Source organism: Notechis scutatus, chromosome 6, assembly GCF_049901735.1.
Source record: "Notechis scutatus isolate UNSWTSFEM ecotype Mainland chromosome 6, rNotScu1.2, whole genome shotgun sequence".
NCBI lineage: Eukaryota > Metazoa > Chordata > Lepidosauria > Squamata > Elapidae > Notechis > Notechis scutatus.
Genome location: NC_142014.1, coordinates 32,125,935 through 32,140,542, shown reverse-complemented (window position 1 = coordinate 32,140,542; position 14,608 = coordinate 32,125,935). Strand labels below are relative to the sequence as shown.

At 44.6% G+C, this 14,608-nt stretch overlaps 1 protein-coding gene across 1 annotated transcript in view; it reads right to left on the bottom strand.

The window, feature by feature from the left end:
• The window catches only part of CAMK1D (calcium/calmodulin dependent protein kinase ID), a 153,102-nt gene extending 140,474 nt beyond the window's left edge, over positions 1-12,628 (bottom strand). Inside the window, exon 1 of the mRNA XM_026667849.2 lies at positions 11,736-12,628. Coding sequence (XP_026523634.1) covers positions 11,736-11,830 — 95 coding nt within the window. The 5' untranslated portion in view covers positions 11,831-12,628. The remainder of the gene's footprint in view (positions 1-11,735) is intronic.
• Between the last annotated feature and the right edge of the window lie 1,980 nt (positions 12,629-14,608).

The window sequence follows — 14,608 nt, the reverse complement described above, 5'->3', positions numbered from 1 at the left end:
CTCCAGTTTCTGTGTAAACAAAAATAATAATCCAGCCCTAGATTTTGTTGGTATAAATGTCACAAAATTCAGGGGGGGATTAAAAGACCAGTTTTCACAATTCTCTTCAAACAGGTAACATTTGGAAGAAAATCTTCTCTATTACATGATTATTTGCCAATAATAGAACAGAGATTCCACATACGCTTCTCAACTCTCCCTATTTTAACAGCTGGAACGAACGATGAAAAGTAGACTAATGTTGTAGCCAACATGAAACCTGGCTTGAATTCTGGGAGCCGAAGTGTCAACATCTTTAAAAGTTGAGAATTATTGCCTAAGACCATCCAAAGTACAGGTAGTCCTTCACTTACGACCACCATGGAGCCCAACGTGTATGTTGCTAAGGGGGACATTGGTTCAGCGAGTGTTGTCCCATTTTACGACTTTTCTTGCCGCCGCCATGAAGCAAATCATTGCCGTTGTTCACAGCAACCATCATAAATACCAGTCAGCTGCCAAGCCTCTGAATTTTGACCGCGGGGAGGCTTACAACAGTCATAAGTGTGGCCTATGCCAGAGACTTGATAATAGACCATACAAGAAAAAGAAATATAAAGAAAAGACGAATGCAACAAATGCTAGAGGAATACAAGAAACTCGAGAAGGAACTACAGAGATGTCCACACAAAAAGGACATTAGAAACTAAATGGACTTAGTTAAACACAAAATGGGGTTGATGGAAAAAGAAGAATTAGCTCAGAAAATTAGGAGTGCCAAACAGAATTTTTTTGAAAATGCAAATAAACCGGGCAGATGGCTGGTGTATAAAATGAAAAAAGAGAAAGTAATGAAAAAGATAATGCAACTGATAGCTGAGTAAGGAAAGATTTGTTATGGAGATGAAGAAAAGAAAAAGATAATACAGACATATTATGAAAAATGATGGAATTTATCGTGTGAGCTCTTGCTGAACCAGTCAGTGGTTCTTGAAAGAGTTGTATTCTTTACTGGACTCACATGGATCGGCACAAGTTCAGGAAAATCAGGGTGTCAGGCGCAAAAGATCAGGTCCACCTGTGAAGATTTAATTAATCTGATTTATTGCGAGTCATGCCTACACACAGCAATCTTTCTCAGGTAACAGCCAACACTAGTTAGAGTTAAATATGTGTCAATGGCACTCAATGGGGGGCTGGACTTAGTGCGCTTGTGACTACATAGGAATTCTAGGCTGCTTACTCTTTTGATTCCACCTCTAGTTTCTGCCACTACTTCCCCGACCTTGGGCCCAGGGGTGGGCTGCTGGAGGTTCGGGAGGGGTTCGGGAGAGCCTCTACCTAAGATTCTGTGCAGTTCAGAGAACTCCCAAATCCCACTCCTGGCTGGCCTCGCCCACCCACTCTGCCCCTCCCAGGAGTCCCCATATGGCCTGTTTTGGGTGCAGGTAAGTAGAGGCTCGGGGAGGGTGAAAAATGGGTCTCCTGGAAGGTTCAGGAAGGGCAGAAGTGGGCCTCTTTCCAGCTTCCAGAGAGCCTCCGGAGCCCGGGGAGGCCATTTTCGCCCCCACCCCCAAGGTCGAGGAAAGCCTCCAGAGCCTGGTGAGAGCAATCCCCCCTGCCATGATGCAGGAGGCCGACTGGGCCATGCCCACCATGGCCACCCAGCAACCAGGCAGAGAACCCGTTGCTAAAAGTTTTGAAGCTTGGGACTCAGTTGAGAAGATGGCAGTATGGTAGAATCCCCACTTCATATTTGATTACTACAAACATAGATCTCTTTCCCCATTTAACACCCTAGAACCGTGATGGCGAACCTATGGCATGCATGCCACAGGTGGCACACAGAGCCATTTGTGCCGGCATGTGAGCTGCAGGCAAACTTACCTCACTGCGCATGTGCGCACCTCACAGCTGATTTTCGGCCAGTTTGAGGCCTTTTTCAGCCTCCCAAAGGCTTGAGGAAGGCTTCTGCAGGCTTTTCAGGATGAAAACCAGGCCCGTTTTGTCACTTCCTGTTTTTCTGGAAATACCAGAAGTGATGAAACGGGCCTAGTTTTCGCCTGCAAAGCCTGCAGAAGCTTTCCTAAAGCCTCTGGGAGGCCAAAAAGGCCTCAAACCAACTGAAAATCATCTGTGAGGTGCAGTATAGGTAAGGGGTGGCGGGGGTGGGTGGGGATTGTGTGAGCATGCATAGGAGGTGTGTGGGGGCATGCATTGCCTTCTGGGTGCTGACACACAAGTCCGTGCATGCAAACGCGTGCACAATTTTTGGCACAGGAGCCCCAAAAGGTTATCCACCACTGCCCTAGAAGAAGAAAATAGATAAGTCATCCAATAGGTGGTAGCTTCTACGTTTCTCATTTCTTGCTCACCGAGATTAAGACACACTTATAAATTTAATCAATTCTGGACGCAGGACAATCTGAGGAATTAGAAGATCGGATCACCGCCCAGGAATCCAGTTCCAGCTTCAGAAGTTCTCCAGAAGAACGGGCCACAAGTTTGAGCCTGCTTCTAAATGAGAAAAGGGCAGGCATTTCTCCTAAAGCTCATGAGACTTGACGAACTGTGAAGGCTGAAGTTGTCAAGGCAGGAAAAAAGGATGATGGATCCATATAACAAGCTTGTGTAAACACAACTATCAACATTCAAGCCTGAGAAAATGACGAGAAAGGGCAGGAGAAACAAACACGGCGGTGACATGCGTTTGTTCTCGCAGACATACATAAATGTTATACACAGAGCTTAAATTTTTACTTTCAACCTTCATCATTATTAGAACTAATTCATATCTACAAGGAAAGTTACTTATCCATCTGATTTTGCTTCCTAACTTCTCCATGAATGTCCCAAGGAGAGTTTTTCCAAAAGATAATTGGACTTTTTTGTTTTATGTTGATGGACATCCAGGTTGTCCCAAAGGTGTTTTTTTTCAAGAAGCAACTGGACTTTCTTTAGGTTTTTTTCTTGAAGACATTTCACTTCTCATCCAAGAAGCTTCTTGGGTGAGAAGTGAACCATTTTCAAGAAAGTCCAGTTGCCTTGAAAGTCAGCTGAAGAACTAAAGAAGCTTCTTGGGTGAGAAGCGAAATGTCCTCAAGGAAAAACAAAAGTCCAGTTGCCTCTTGGAAAAACACTTTTGAGAATTTCTTGTTTTGTTTTTCTTTGAAAACCTTTCATTTCTCAACCAAGAAGCTTCCTCAGTTCTTCAATTCTTCTTCAGAACCGAAGAAGGCTCTCGTGTGGGAAGCGAAATGCTTTCAAGGGAAAAAAACAAAGGAAATCCAGTTGCCTTTTGGAGAAAGCACCTTTGGGACAACGTTGACCTGGATGACTGCGAACTTCCTTCTTACCTTCTCTTTTCTTCTATTACTCATTCTTTTCTGTACGTGATCATTTCCATTTTCTACGTTTGCTGGTTTTCTTTCTATGGAAAGAAAACTGAAAAACTGAATTTTACTCCACCAAAACTGAATTTTACTCCACTGAGAGTAAACCTGAATTTTACTCCACTGAGAGTAAACCTGAATTTTACTCCACCGAGAATAAAACTGAATTTTACTCCACCGAGATTAAAACTGAATTTTACTCCAAAAGTAAAACTGAATTTTACTCCAATGAGAGTATACCTGAACTTTACTCCACCGAAAAGTAAAACTGAATTTTACTTCACCAAGTGTAAAATTGAATTGTATTCCACCGAGAGTAAAACTGAATTTTACTCCAATGAGAGTATACCTGAACTTTACTCCATCAAGATTAATTTCCAGCCTCCTTCCACAATCAATCCCCTTCAGAAAGAAAAGAAAAAAACCAGCGTTTCTAATGTTTATTTTTTTCGATCCTGGGGAACAAATGCCTCAGAGAGAAGTTGTAACTTTTTTGTCAGCAATTTCCCTTCTTAATTCTTTGAAGCCCATCAGATGGATACCATCTGGACTTGTCTCCCGTTCTCCCAATCGCTAGCTTGAGCTTATAACGTTTATTTCTCTCCGTTCCCGGGGAAAAAAAACAAAACCAGAGAACTGCAAGAGCATCTGTTCTGTATCCTCAGCCGTAAAAAATCGAAATAAAAGAAGCAAGTCAGCTTCATGCCAAATTGTCTTGCTTTTCTTAAATATCTCTTAGAAGGTTCCCACCACGTGATGGTTCAAGTGCCTTCCCTTATCAGTTCCTCCCGTTCAATTTGTATTTTTATTTGTCTTATTAAGGCTCTCTGCCAGATGTTCCTAAAAGTTCTGCTCTCTCTCTCTCTTTTTTTTTTGTGTGTGCGTGTGCTTTTTTTACATTGACTTAACAACTGTGTGACTCACTTAATGACGGCACCGAAGGACTGCACCGATTCACTTAACTAATGTGGCGAGAAACGTCGTAAAATGGGGCAAAATTAGCTGAACGCATGCCTCCCTCAGCGACGGAAAGTTGGGGCGCGATTGTGGACGTAAGTCAAGGACCTTCTGTGTTTCCTAGCAGGGTTTTCGACCAGGATTTTGAATAAAGGAATGGAGCCAACATAGCCTCGAATATGCAAGTTATTTCCAAGGTGTTTTTTTTTTTTTTATTCTTTCAAAAGCACATTTTCCCACCCCTTCTCTCAATTTGTTTTTCCTGCACGATATATTTTGCTACCCTGGAAATCCTGGCCTCAGAAATGATCCTCTTCCTCAACCCTATCATTTCCTTTACAGTCATCATCATATTATTATTTTTTAATCCTAAATAATTTTTATTTATTTTTTAATTTTAATTATGAGAATACAACACAATATATCCAACTTAACTTTGTTATACATATATACATTTTACTTCCTCATTTGTAATCTCCTTATTTAATACATTAATTACTAATTAATCTAATCATAACTACTAATATTTCTACCTTGTCTTCTGCTATATAAACATTGATAAAATTTATTCCATATTTAGACTCTCCTTTGTCTTTTATTTCTAAAGTTGACCTATCAGATTCTGCATGCGCCATAATTTTTCTTATGGTCATCATCATCTTCTTGAAGGGCTAGGAAGGTAAATATTATGCATCCCCAAATTATAAATATTATCTTCTTTCTTTCCAGGACTTGCCTTCTAAAAATGAAATGTTGCAAACAGGCGGGCGAAATATGGATGCCGTCCTTTCCGTTGTTCCACAAATCGAACATGGGCGCAACCAATCACAAATGGAAGCCCGTTTTCAGCACTCAAAACCTCTGGGTTAGCAATCACCACCAACATTCAGCCATGGCGAAGACGGCTCCCCATTAGTCACCGTGCTGTGACAACTTTCCCCCAAAGTTTCACAAAATCACCATGGCGATCCCAAAACTTCTAATGACATCATGCGGAGGCTCACCGGAGCCCAGAGGGAACTGTCAGCTATTCTTAGAATCCTCAACTATAGTTCACAGAAACAACACAGAAAGTACGTTCTCCAACCCTTCTTTAAAAACACAGCTAAAATATTATTAAATATATAGAGATTAAAGATAGATAAGAGAGAGAGAGAGAGAGAGAGAGAGAGAGAGATAGCTATAGAGAAATGATAGAGATGATAGAGAGATGGAGAGATAGAGGTAGAGATGGTAGATGAGAGAGAGATAGTGTGTGTGAGAGAGATCTATATATCTATATAGAGAGAGAGATGATAAAGAGATGACAGAGATAGAGATAGATAGATATAGATGATAGAGATAGAGAGAGATGAACGATGAGAGAGAGAATAAGATAGATGATAGATGATAGATGATAGATGATAGATGATAGATAGAGATAGAGATAGAGAGATAGATAGATAGATAGATAGATAGATAGATAGAGAGAGAGAGAGAGAGAGAGAGAGAGAGAGAGATCAAATATCCCTGGAATTCTGTGTTCAAAATCTTCTCATCTGGATTTCCGACTAATTGCAAAAACGCTTACTCTCAAGTAAATAAGAGGAATGTACACTTAGAAATGGAGGCACTCTGATTTGTAAGTAGGTGTTGCTCGGGTTTTCCTACTACACGTTAATTAGACCTAATCTCGGAGCAGCGTTGCAGGCATACATGTGAATACCAAAATCCCCTGCTTGTTCCCTTCTGCATGGCTCCACATTCACCCACCCAATGGCTTGATTGACAGCAACTCCAGTCAATTAAGCAATTGGGAGGTGTAGCATGTGGATTCCAGATCTACTATCTGGCTGAAAGCATCAGCTTTGAGTTACCATCTGATATTTCCTTCCTTCCATCCTTCCTTCCTTCCTTCTCCTCCCCTTCCTTCCTTCTTTCTTCTCCCCTTCCTTCCTTCCTTCCTTCCTTCCTTCCTTCCTTCCTTCCTTCCTTCCTTCCTTCCTGGAGGTTTTTAAGAAGAGACTGGGCAGCCACTTGTCTCAAATGGTAGAAGGTCTCCTGCTTGAGCAGGGGCTGGACTAGAAGACCTCCAAGGTCCCTTCCAGCCCTGTTGTTCTGTCAATGAAGGGAGATCCCGAATTAATGCATGAAGCTCTACCGTTGGCAATTCTAAGCATGAAATAAGCTGCTCTCTAGAAACCAATAATTTAAGAAAAGTAATCTGAGAGGAATAATTAGGCTGGATTGACATACCATATGCAATTTTAGGGAATTCTTTTCAGAAATCTCCGGCGGATTTTTGAAGGAAAGAAAGAGATAAGAGGTTAACCCTAATGCACCCCCTCACACACACACATACACACAACTCCCCTGGGGCTGACGGAGTATTTGGGCTGCATTATAAAAGCCACGTCTTCTTCGGACTAGCCACAGGAAATCTAATATCTCAGGGTTTCCTAGGTGATTTCTGATTGAAATGCTCTTTGGGTCCTCTGTGACTTAATCCGGACTGAACCAGGTTGGATCACTCAATATGATTTAAAACAGAAATTTCTTTTAACTGAGGGATCCTCCTTCCATATCAACCAAACATTCTACAGAGGAATGATTGAGTCTATCCTCTGCACCTCTATAACTGCCTGGTTTGGTTCTGCAACCCAACAGGACAGACAGAGACGCCAGAGAGTAATTAGGACTGCGGAAAAAATAATGGCTACCAACCTGCCTTCCATGGAGGACCTGTATCCTGCAGGAGTCCAAAAGAGGGCTGTGAAAATATCTACAGACCCCTCACATCCTGGACATAAACTGGTTCAACTCCTTCCCTCAAAACGATGCTATAGAGCCCTGCACACCAGGACAACTAGACACAAGGCGAGTTTTTTCCCAAATGCCATCACTCTGCTAAACAAATAATTCCCTCAACACTGTCCAACTATTTACGAAGTCTGCACTACTATTACTATTAATCTTCTCATCACTCCTCATTGCCCATTTCCTCCCACTTGTGACTGTGTTACTGTAACTTTGTTGTATGTATCCTAACGATTTATATTGACTGTTTCCTAGTATGATTCGATTGCTTATTGTACCCTATGACTATTATTGTGTTGTACCTGATGATTCTTGACTCTTGATGCAGGTATCTTTTCTTTTATGTACACTGAGAGCATTTGCACCAAGACAAATTCCTTGTGTCCAATCACCCTTGGCCAATAAAGAATTCTATTCTATTCTATTCTATTCTATTCTATTCTATTCTATTCTATTCTATTCTATTCTATTCTATGCTATTCTATTCTCATTCCATTCCCTCTTCTCTTCTCATTACTTATTCTATTCTATTCTATTCTATTCCTATTTCTATTCTATTCTATTTCTATTCTATTCTATTGTACCCTATGACTATCATTAAGTGTTGTACCTTGTGATTCTTGACTTTTGATTAATGTATCTTTTCTTTTATGTACACTGAGAGCATTTGCACCGAAGACAAACTTATTGTGTGTCCAATCACACTTGGCCAATAAAGAATTCTATTCTATTCTATTCTATTCTATTCTATTCTATTCTATTCTATTCTATTCTATTCTATTCTTCCATCCTTGCTTTCACCCAAAGGGCTCACCGTTGTATCAAAAACCCAAAGCGAATAACCTTGTCGTTGCCCAGTCCTTCTTTCAGGCCACAAAGCATAAAGTACAATGGGAAAGTATAACAATTAATCTAAAAAAAAACCCCAATCACTTGGTAATTTTTCTAGATTGACCTGGTTTTCTTCAGGACAAGGTACCACAAAGCCCATGACACACACACACACACACACACACACACACACTGGATTCCTGGTTTTCCGGATTTGCTGAGAGCCATTGTCACTGGATAACCAAAGTAAGGACTGTCTCTTCAAATCCAGGGCTCTCTGGGTGGTCATCTCTAGCTCCAGTCATCTAGAAGGGCTCACCTGATGGACCAACTTGGAGAATAACAGAGTAACAGAGTTGGAAGGGACCTTGGAGGTCTTCTAGTCCAGCCCCCTGCTCAAGCAGGAGACCCTATACTATTTCAGACAAGGGGCTGTCCAGTCTCTTCTTAAAAACCTCCAGGGATGGAGAAGGAAGGAAGGAAGGAAGGAAGGAAGGAAGGAAGGAAGGAAGGAAGGAAGGAAGGAAGGAAGGAAGGAAGGAAGGAAGGAACGAAGGAACGAAGAGTCAACCTTGAGCTGGTCAGGATCAAACTGCTGGTAATTGGCAGAGTTAGCCTGCAATACTGCATTCCAACCACTGTGCCACGATGGCCCTCCCTCCCTTCCTCCCTTCCTTCCCTCCCTCCCTCCCCACTTATAAATAACACTTAAATTCTGCTTCACAGTGCTTTCCAGCCCTCCCTAAGTAGTTTGCAGAGTCAGCCTCTTGCCCCCAACAATCTGGGTCCTCATTTTACCCAACTTGGATGGACAGAAAACTGAGTCGACCTTGAGCCTGGTGAGATTCGAACTGCCAAATTGCAGTCCATCGGCAGTCAGCCAAAGTAGCCTGCACTACCGCGCTCTTACCACTGCGCCACCACGGCTCTTAATCTTGATTCTATCCCTCTGTTCATGCAGCCTGGGATTGTGTTGGCTTTTTTTGGCTGCCGCCGCACACAGCTGGCTCATCTTTAAGCGAGTTCTCAACATCTTTTTTTAAACATGGCGGTGACCAAAATTGGACACAATATTCCAAACGTGGTCCTACTAAGCCCTTATAAAGTGGTACTAACACTTTACACAATCTCAGTTCTATCCCTCTGTTTATGCAGCCTAGGATTGTGTTGTCTTTTTGGGCAGCAGCTGCCACACAATGCAGGCTCATATTGAAGTGAGCACCCACCAGGACTCCAAGATCCCTCTCGCCATTACTACTACTACTACTACTACTACTACTACTATTACTACTACTACTACTACTAACACTATTGAGCCAGGTACCCTCTCTATACTTAAGTGATGCACTAGGAGTTTGCAAGTCAACTTTCCTCAACGCCCTGCCTGAAGAATATTTTTCCAGGGCTGGATTTGTGATTCCAATCGCGTCTTAGCCCCCCGTGAAACCACGCCAGGGTGGCCGCGATGCCAAGGAAATTGCAACCCAAACCTCCTTTTCGCTAATCTTTTTATCCGAAGCACTATAAATAAAATAAGAAAAGGGGGAGGGAGGGAGAAAATATTCCGGCAAAGAAGAGTTAAGCATGGTGGATAAAAGAGATCCAATCCCCAGCTATCCTCTTCTTACTATGAATAGACTCTGCTGTCAGATTCAGCCAAGAGAGCCTACACCACAATCTGTATTTACCCTTTGAAATCCCAGCTCTATAAATACGGACAGCTGACATTCCTGGTTTGTATTAACTGGGGTTGCGTTTCCGTGGGTCCAAGAATCCTCTTTTTCGTGAAACCCCTAGCAACACAGGCAAATCCTCGACTTACGACCCCAAGTGATCCCTACGTTCCTGTTGCTAAAAGGTGAGAAATTCTGCCTCATTTTACGACTTTTCCTCACCACGGCCGTCCTTAAGGGAAACACCACAGTTGTTAAAGTAGCAACGTGGCCATTAAGCGAATCCTGGTGTCCACCTGTTGGACAGTTCACCGAAGAGGATGACGTGACACACACCCCCGGGGAAAACACCGCCACCGTCATAAAAGCGAGTCCTTCATCATTATCTGAATGTAAATCACGCGACACCCACCCACCCCATCCACTCCAAGGGATGCTGGAACGGTCGTTAAGTATGAAAAACAGTCGTAAGCCACCTTTCTTACAGGGCTGTTGTGACTTAGGGCTAGTTCCAGGACTAGCTGCATTAAATTAGATGAGCATTGGCAAATACAGAAAAACAAGAAAGTGGAATATTATATATGGTATGCGATTTATTTGACCAACGGTTGACCAATAAAGGAATCCATTAAAAAACCCAGGTCGATAAAAATAGATAGAAAAATCAGTTAAGATTGTCAGAAAGCTGATGTTATTTTGGCAAGAAAAGTGCATTAATTATAATTCTTAGCACAGGGTAGATGTACCCAGTTCGACACACCGTTTAAATGAAAGATGGATTTGTCATAAATATAAAATAAAAAACTTAATAACAATAATAATAATAATAATAACCACCCTACTTGGAGCAGCTTATATCCTCCGGCGCTACCTGAACAGTTCCTAGGTCCTTGGTTAGGACTCGAGCTGTTGAGCAACCAACCAGCCCCAAAGGCTGTGAATCTCACTAAAGATTAAATAACAACAAAAACAACAACAATAATAATAATAATAATAATAATAATAATAATAATAATAATAATAATAATAATAATTGGACTAGCTGTATTTCACAAGAGCAAGGGTCTCCAAACTTGGCCACTTTAAGACTTGTGGGCTTCAACACCCAGAATTCTTCACGCAGCATTGCTGGCTGGAGAATTTTGGGCGTTGAAGCCCACAAGTCTTAAAGTGGCCAAGTTTGAGACCTCTGTACAAGAGGCTCTCCATGGGGGTAGAGGAACTCCCAGCCCCCCCCCTTGGACATCAAAATCACACACCACCCTTTCCTTCCTCACCAAGGCCACCCCTCTTCTCTGCCCAAAAAAGCCAGTGTGGTGTCCAGTCCACGCAAACCAACACAACGGAACACACACCTCCTGGACTCAACATCTCCATGCCAAGTGTGGACAGAGGACAGTTGACTGAAATAGACACATGTGGTAATGTGGGGGGGGGAGGAGATCTCTAGATAGACTCTCACACACACCCCACCCTCCATGGGGGAAACAACCTTGAGAGATTTGGCTACTACAACTACTACCCAAACCGGCCTTCTCCGGTTGTCGCAGAGGCACCACAAGGGCAATACACCATCCTGTTCTGCGAGAGGAACCCGCTTCAAAGCTCGAAAACTCCGGGTTGGGGAGTGGAGGGGTGGAGCCCAAGGCTACCTTAAGCAGATTTAAGGCCAGGAAGAAAAGGTGGCTGGGTCCACCGATGATGGGGAGGAAGCCTCCTCAGATGCCTCCTCCATTGGCTTCAACCCAAGGAGGACTTCCTGGTGGCACATTGGGTGAGACATCTCCTCTCTAAGTTAGAGCAGCTGGGCGGGGGTGGGAGGGCCTCAGGAGGAGGTGGGGAAGGGCTACCACCCCCCTTCTCCAGAATCCAGAGGGGTCACCTTTCCTGGGGAGGGGAGGTGATTTTTCAACCCTCCCCACCCCAACCTGGCCAAGCAACAAGGGGGCCAACCCAACTCCACCGCTGGCCCCAAGTCGGACCCCGAGCTCAGGACTCGCATCTCCCCCACCCCACCCCATTCCAAGTGCAGCACCCTCCCCAAACACACACACACACCGCCCTTCCCGGTCCCCAAAGGATGGCGAGAGGGGCGCCCCGCACTTACGTCCCCAGGGTCTCCTTGAAGGCGAAGATGCGGCCGATGTCCTCGGCGGGTTTCTTCCAGGACGAGCCGCGCTCCTCGCCGTTCTCCTGGGCCATGGCGGCGGCGGAGCCGAGGGAGCCGGCGGCCGGGCGAGGCGAGGCGGGCGCCAGCCGGGAGAGGAGGAGGAGGAGGAGGAGGAGGCACAGCCGGCGGCTTTTGCTTTCTCTTCTTCGGGGCGCCCAGACTTCTTCCTGGCTGGCTGCTCTCCGACTAAACTTGGAGAATTTCCAGATCTATCCTTCCTTCCTTCCTTCTGTTTTCTTTCTTTCCTTTCTTTCCTTTCTCCCTCTGTCTTCCTTCTTTCCTTCCTTCCTCCCTCCCGTCCTCTTTCCTTCCTTCCTTCCTTCCTTCCTTCCTTCCTTCCTTCCTTCCTTCCTTCCTTTCTTCCTTCCTTCCTTCCTTCCCTCTCTCCTCCTGTCTTCTTTACTCTCTTCCCTCCTCTCCTCCTCTCCTCTCCTTCCTTCCTTCCCCCGCTTTTCTCCCCTCGCTTTCTTTCCTCCCTTACCCGCTCCTGCTTCTCACGCCATCCTTCCTTCTCGCAAGGCTTCCTCGGGTGTCAAAGGCGAGGAGGAGAGGCGTGCCCCCCGCCCGCACTCCCCGGAGGCTGGAGGAGGAGGAGAGGGAAAGGAAGAGAAAGGGAAGAGAAAGTCTCCGCTTTCCCTTTTCTCTTTTCCTTCGGCTGGCTGCGCTTGGCGGCGGGAAGAACGAACTTTCCCCGGGAAGCGCGCGGAGCTCTGGCTCGGGCGGGCGTCCCTGTGTGCGTGTGTGTGCAAGGGAGAAAGTGAGAGCGCCGCGGAGGGCAACCCTCGCCTGCTGCCCTCCGGCTGCTGCAGCTCCAGTCCGCTCAATGGCATGTCAGGGGGAGGGTTGGCGGGGCTTAGTTGTTATGGTAATAGAGGAGGGCGGAGACTCCGGCTGCCGCTTCTTCTCCTTTTTTTTAATCTTCCCCCCTTTCCCCTCCCTCTCATCCTGCTTGCAAAGCCAGCCCTCTCCTCCCCCCACCCCTGTTCCCCTTTCGAAGCGGCCCGCCACAAATTCGCATTGCACCAGCCGGGTGTGGGGAGGTCGGGGCGCTTTGGTACTCTCCAGCGACCCCCTTCCTTCCTTCCTTCCTTCCTTCCTTCCTTCCTTCCTTCCTTCCTTCCCTTTTTTCCTTTCTTCCTCCCTCCCTCCTTTCTTCTCGTCCTCCCTTCCCTTTCTCTGCCTCCCTCCCTCCCTTCTCTTTTTCTTCCTCCCTCCCTTCTTTTCTTCCTCCCTCCGTCCTCTTCTTCCCTTCTCTTCTTCCCTTCTCTTCTTCCCTTCTTTTCCTTCCTCCCTCCCTCCCTCCCTTTCTTCCTCCCTCCCTCCTCTTCTTCCCTTCTCTTCTTCCCTTCTTTTCCTTCCTTCCTCCCTCCCTTTCTTCCTCCCTCCCTCCTCTTCTTCCCTTCCTTTCTCCTTTCTTTTCCTTTCTTCCTCCCTCCCTCTTCTTCCTTTCCTTCTCTTCTTCCTTTCCTCCCTCCTTTCTTTTCCTTTCTCCCTTCTTCCCTCCCCTTTTTTCTGTTCTTCCTCCTTCTCTCCCTCCTCTTCCTCCCTCCCTCCCCTTTTCCTCTTGCTTGTCTCTCTTCCTCCCTTCACTCCTTCCGACCAGTGAGGAGGTCACAGCAATGCGGGGCCAACCATGCGACAACCGCAGGAGGAGAGCCGGCCTGGGCTCCCTCATCGGCCGCCGAAGAAGGGGGAGGGGGTCCCTCTTTTCCCCAAGCGGGTCTTGAAACATGTGCGACTGGGGGGGAAGGAAAGGGAAGGGAAGGGAAAGGAAGCTGCCCCCCGAAACTGACCGAAGAAACAGCTGGGCAGTTCTCAGGTTTTTTATTTATTTATTTATTTATATTTGTCAAGCAAGTATTAGATAACATGTATAAGTATAAGCATGGTTATGAATACATGAAATGGATATGAATAAGAAAGGAAGGAAGGAAGGAAGGAAGGAAGGAAGGAAGGAAGGAAGGAAGGAAGGAAGGAAGGAAGGAAGGAAGGATAGGACAGGGATGGTAGGCACGTTGGTGCACTTATGTTCAAATAACTAACTTGTTTGTTTGCTTTTTAAATCTTTTTTACAATTAATCCACCGGGGGTGGTGTTTGTGTTCCTACTTAGAGGTTCCGGAATCGAGAAAAATGAAGGCTAAATGATCTCAAGGGGCCCCAAATTGAGCAACTGAATAACTCACATAGTCTACTTACCCTAACCCTACCCCTCACATCCTGGCCATCCCTCTGCTAAACAACTAACTCCCACAATGCTGTCCAACTATTTACTAAGACTGTATTGCTATTCTTGTCATCCTTCCTATTACCTATCTCCTTTCTACTTATGACTATAACCGTGTTGCTTGTATCTTTACAATTTATATTGTTGTTATTGTTTCCTAGACGATTTGATTGCTTATTAGTAACCTATGACTATCACTAAGTGTTGTATCTTAGGATTGATGAACGTATTTTATTTTTTCTTTATGTACACTGAGAGCATTTGCACCAAAGACAAATTCCTTGCGTGTCCAATCACACTTGGCCAATAATAAAGATATTCAATGCTATTCTATTCCATTTTCTACTGTGCTCTTCTCTTCTCTTCTCTTCTTTTCCATATTTCTATTCTATTCTACTGTACTCTTCTCTACTCTATTCGCTCTTCTCTTCTCCATATTTCTCTTATTTTCTCTATTCTATTCTATTCTATTCTATTCTATTCTATTCTATTCTATTCCATGCCACTCCATGCCATTCCATTCCATTCTACTCTACTCTATACTCTCTCTTCCCTTCTTTTCTCTTCTCCATATTTCTATTTTT